Source organism: Numida meleagris, chromosome 27 (assembly GCF_002078875.1).
Source record: "Numida meleagris isolate 19003 breed g44 Domestic line chromosome 27, NumMel1.0, whole genome shotgun sequence".
NCBI classification, from domain to species: domain Eukaryota; kingdom Metazoa; phylum Chordata; class Aves; order Galliformes; family Numididae; genus Numida; species Numida meleagris.
In genome coordinates, this window is record NC_034435.1 from 3,017,598 (window position 1) to 3,019,949 (window position 2,352).

Sequence of the window (2,352 nt, forward strand, 5' to 3'; positions counted from 1 at the left end):
CCGTGCCGCCGCTCCGCGGTGGGGCTCAGCCCCCCGCACTCGACGCGGGGCCCCTACGCGGGGCTGCGGTCTGGGGGCGCGTCCCCGGCGGCCACGGTCACGGCGCTCTCCGTCTCCGCCCGCATTCCCTCCGCCTCCCTCCGCAGGTGCCCGTACAGCCGCTCCTCGAGGCCGCCCGCGATCTTGTCCAGCAGCTCCGCGCCGGGCCGCGGCCCCACGCACCGCCCGGGACCGGGGCACTCCTCCCCTCCGCCGCGCTCCGTCCCGGTCCGGTGCTCCTCGCCGGGTTCCTCCACGATCACCTGGATCTCGGGTTCGGGCAGCGGAGCGGAACCGGCGTCCGCTTCGGCCGCCTCCTCGTCCCCGGCGCTGACGATGCGGGGCAGCGGCCCGTGGAAGCGGGCGTCGAGCGGGGAGTTGGCGCTGTCCCCGCGGCGCAGAGGGGTGCGGTGCCGTTCCAGCGCGGGGTAACGCACCCCCGGGTCGCTGTACTGCTTGGCGTGCTGCCACTGCTTGCGGAGGTGCGTGCGGGAGCGGTGCTTCCCGCGCGGCGGGGACTCGTCGAACTGCGGGTCGTGCCGCACGAAGGCGTTGAACAGCGCGTCCGTCTTCTCGTCGATGCTGTAGTCCCTCCGCGGCGACGGCGCGTCCCGGCCCGCCAGCATCTGCCCGTACGGGGACCAGGCCAGGGGGCTGTGGGAGCGCACCGGGCCCCCGCCCACCGCGCCGCGCCGCGCCTCCTCCTCCTCTTCTTCCTCCTCCTCCTCCTCCTCCTCGCCGGGCTCGCGGCCCTCGAAGCTCTCGAAGATGGTGCCCTTCCGCCCGGCGCTGGTGAAGCAGATCCGCTTCTCCGACGCCGTCTGGTCCGCGGGCGGCCCCTCCTCGCCCCCCCGGCCCGGCGCCTCGATGGAGGCGTAGCCGCTGTCCATCTGCAGCAGCTTGCGCGTGCCGGGCTCCGGCTCCTCCGCCTTGGGCCGGGCCCAGAGCTTCTCCTCGGGGCCTTCGGCCTCGTCCAGGGAGGAGGAGGGGCAGGGGGCCGCGCCGCCCGACGAGACGCTGTCGGCGCCGTCGCTGCGCACCGAGTCCTGGTCGTTGCTGCGCTCCGAGGCGGCGTACAGCTCCAGCGAGGCGCGCAGGCTCCAGATGTCGTGGCCGACGCTGCGCTGCTCCGGGGCCGCCGCCTCGCTGGGGCTGTCCTCGCCCGGCTNGCCGTGCGGTCCCCACCGCCCCAGCCCGGCGCCCACCTACCGCAACCCGAACCCGTCGCCCCCTAAAGGTGGGAGCCCTCCCACCCCCATGCACGGACCCCCATCCCCGTCCCCTCTATCTACTGAAAAATACCTGCCGAGAGAGGGAGGGGGGCTGCTGGGGGAGGGCAGGAAGGGGCCGCCCGCGGGATGGAAGGCGACGTCGTCGGTGTGGGCGATGTACTGGATGATGTCGGTCTGGTGGGGGTCGCGGTCCTCCTGGTCCATGCTCTCGCTGGCCGCACGCTGCCGCTGGAACTGACGGCGCTTGGGGGACCCTGGGGGGAGTGGGGGGGAAAGTCGCATCCTTGCAGAGGGGCACAGCCCCCCCCCCCCAGCCCCCCTGGCCCCCACCTCTCGTGTCCAGGCTGGATGCCCGCTGGGTGCTCTCCAGTTTCCACTTCTTGATCCTGAAGTAGGGGCTGGCCCCATCCAGGCTGGCGTGCCGGCGCAGGCGGGTGAAGAACTGCAGCACCGGGCCCTGAGCGGGGGCCGGGGGGGCTTCCCCAGGGCTGGCACCGCCCGCAATGGGCCCCTTCCCACTCCGAGGCGCTGCGGTGAACTGGGGGCATGGGGGGGGGGTCGTGAGCTCTGGCTCAGCCCCGGGAGCAGGCATGCACAGCCCAGGCCCCCCCAGCCCCGCACTCACCGAAGGGCCCTCCCCGGAGTCGGAGGAGGTGGCGGGGCTCCCTCCCGCCGTGGAGTTGTAGGTGTCTCCGGGCAGCGCTGAGCTGGGGCACACAGCGTGGCCGGGCTGCGGCACCGGCCCCCCGGGGGGCTGCGGGCAGAGCGCATCAGGGGCCGCACAGAGCTCTGCGCCCACGGCCCCATCCCCAGGCCACCCTTCAGCCCCCACCCGGATGATGCCCACCCCCCGGTGCCCACCTGGAAGATGGCGAGGCCGGGCTTGGGCGGGGGCCGGCGGGGGGTCATGGCCAGGCTGTTCTCGCTGGACTCGCACTCGTGGATGGTGACGATCTTGAGGGCGGGCGGCGGGAGGTGCAGGTGCGTCAGGCGAGCGTTCTTCAGGTGGTGGAAATCCCCCTCCGTCAGCGTGTACCTGGGGGGCACAGCGGGTCAGGGGGAGGCCCCACAACCTGCAGCC

At 74.2% G+C, this 2,352-nt stretch overlaps 1 protein-coding gene across 1 annotated transcript; it reads right to left on the reverse strand.

Moving 5' to 3' along the window:
• On the reverse strand, window positions 7-2,324 carry CBARP (CACN beta subunit associated regulatory protein; the record flags this gene model as incomplete). Its single annotated transcript, XM_021379017.1, has 5 exons — window positions 7-1,244; window positions 1,293-1,525; window positions 1,602-1,809; window positions 1,897-2,025; window positions 2,133-2,324. Coding segments are annotated over 5 exons (1,953 nt in total), but the record flags the coding sequence as incomplete, so codon positions are not given.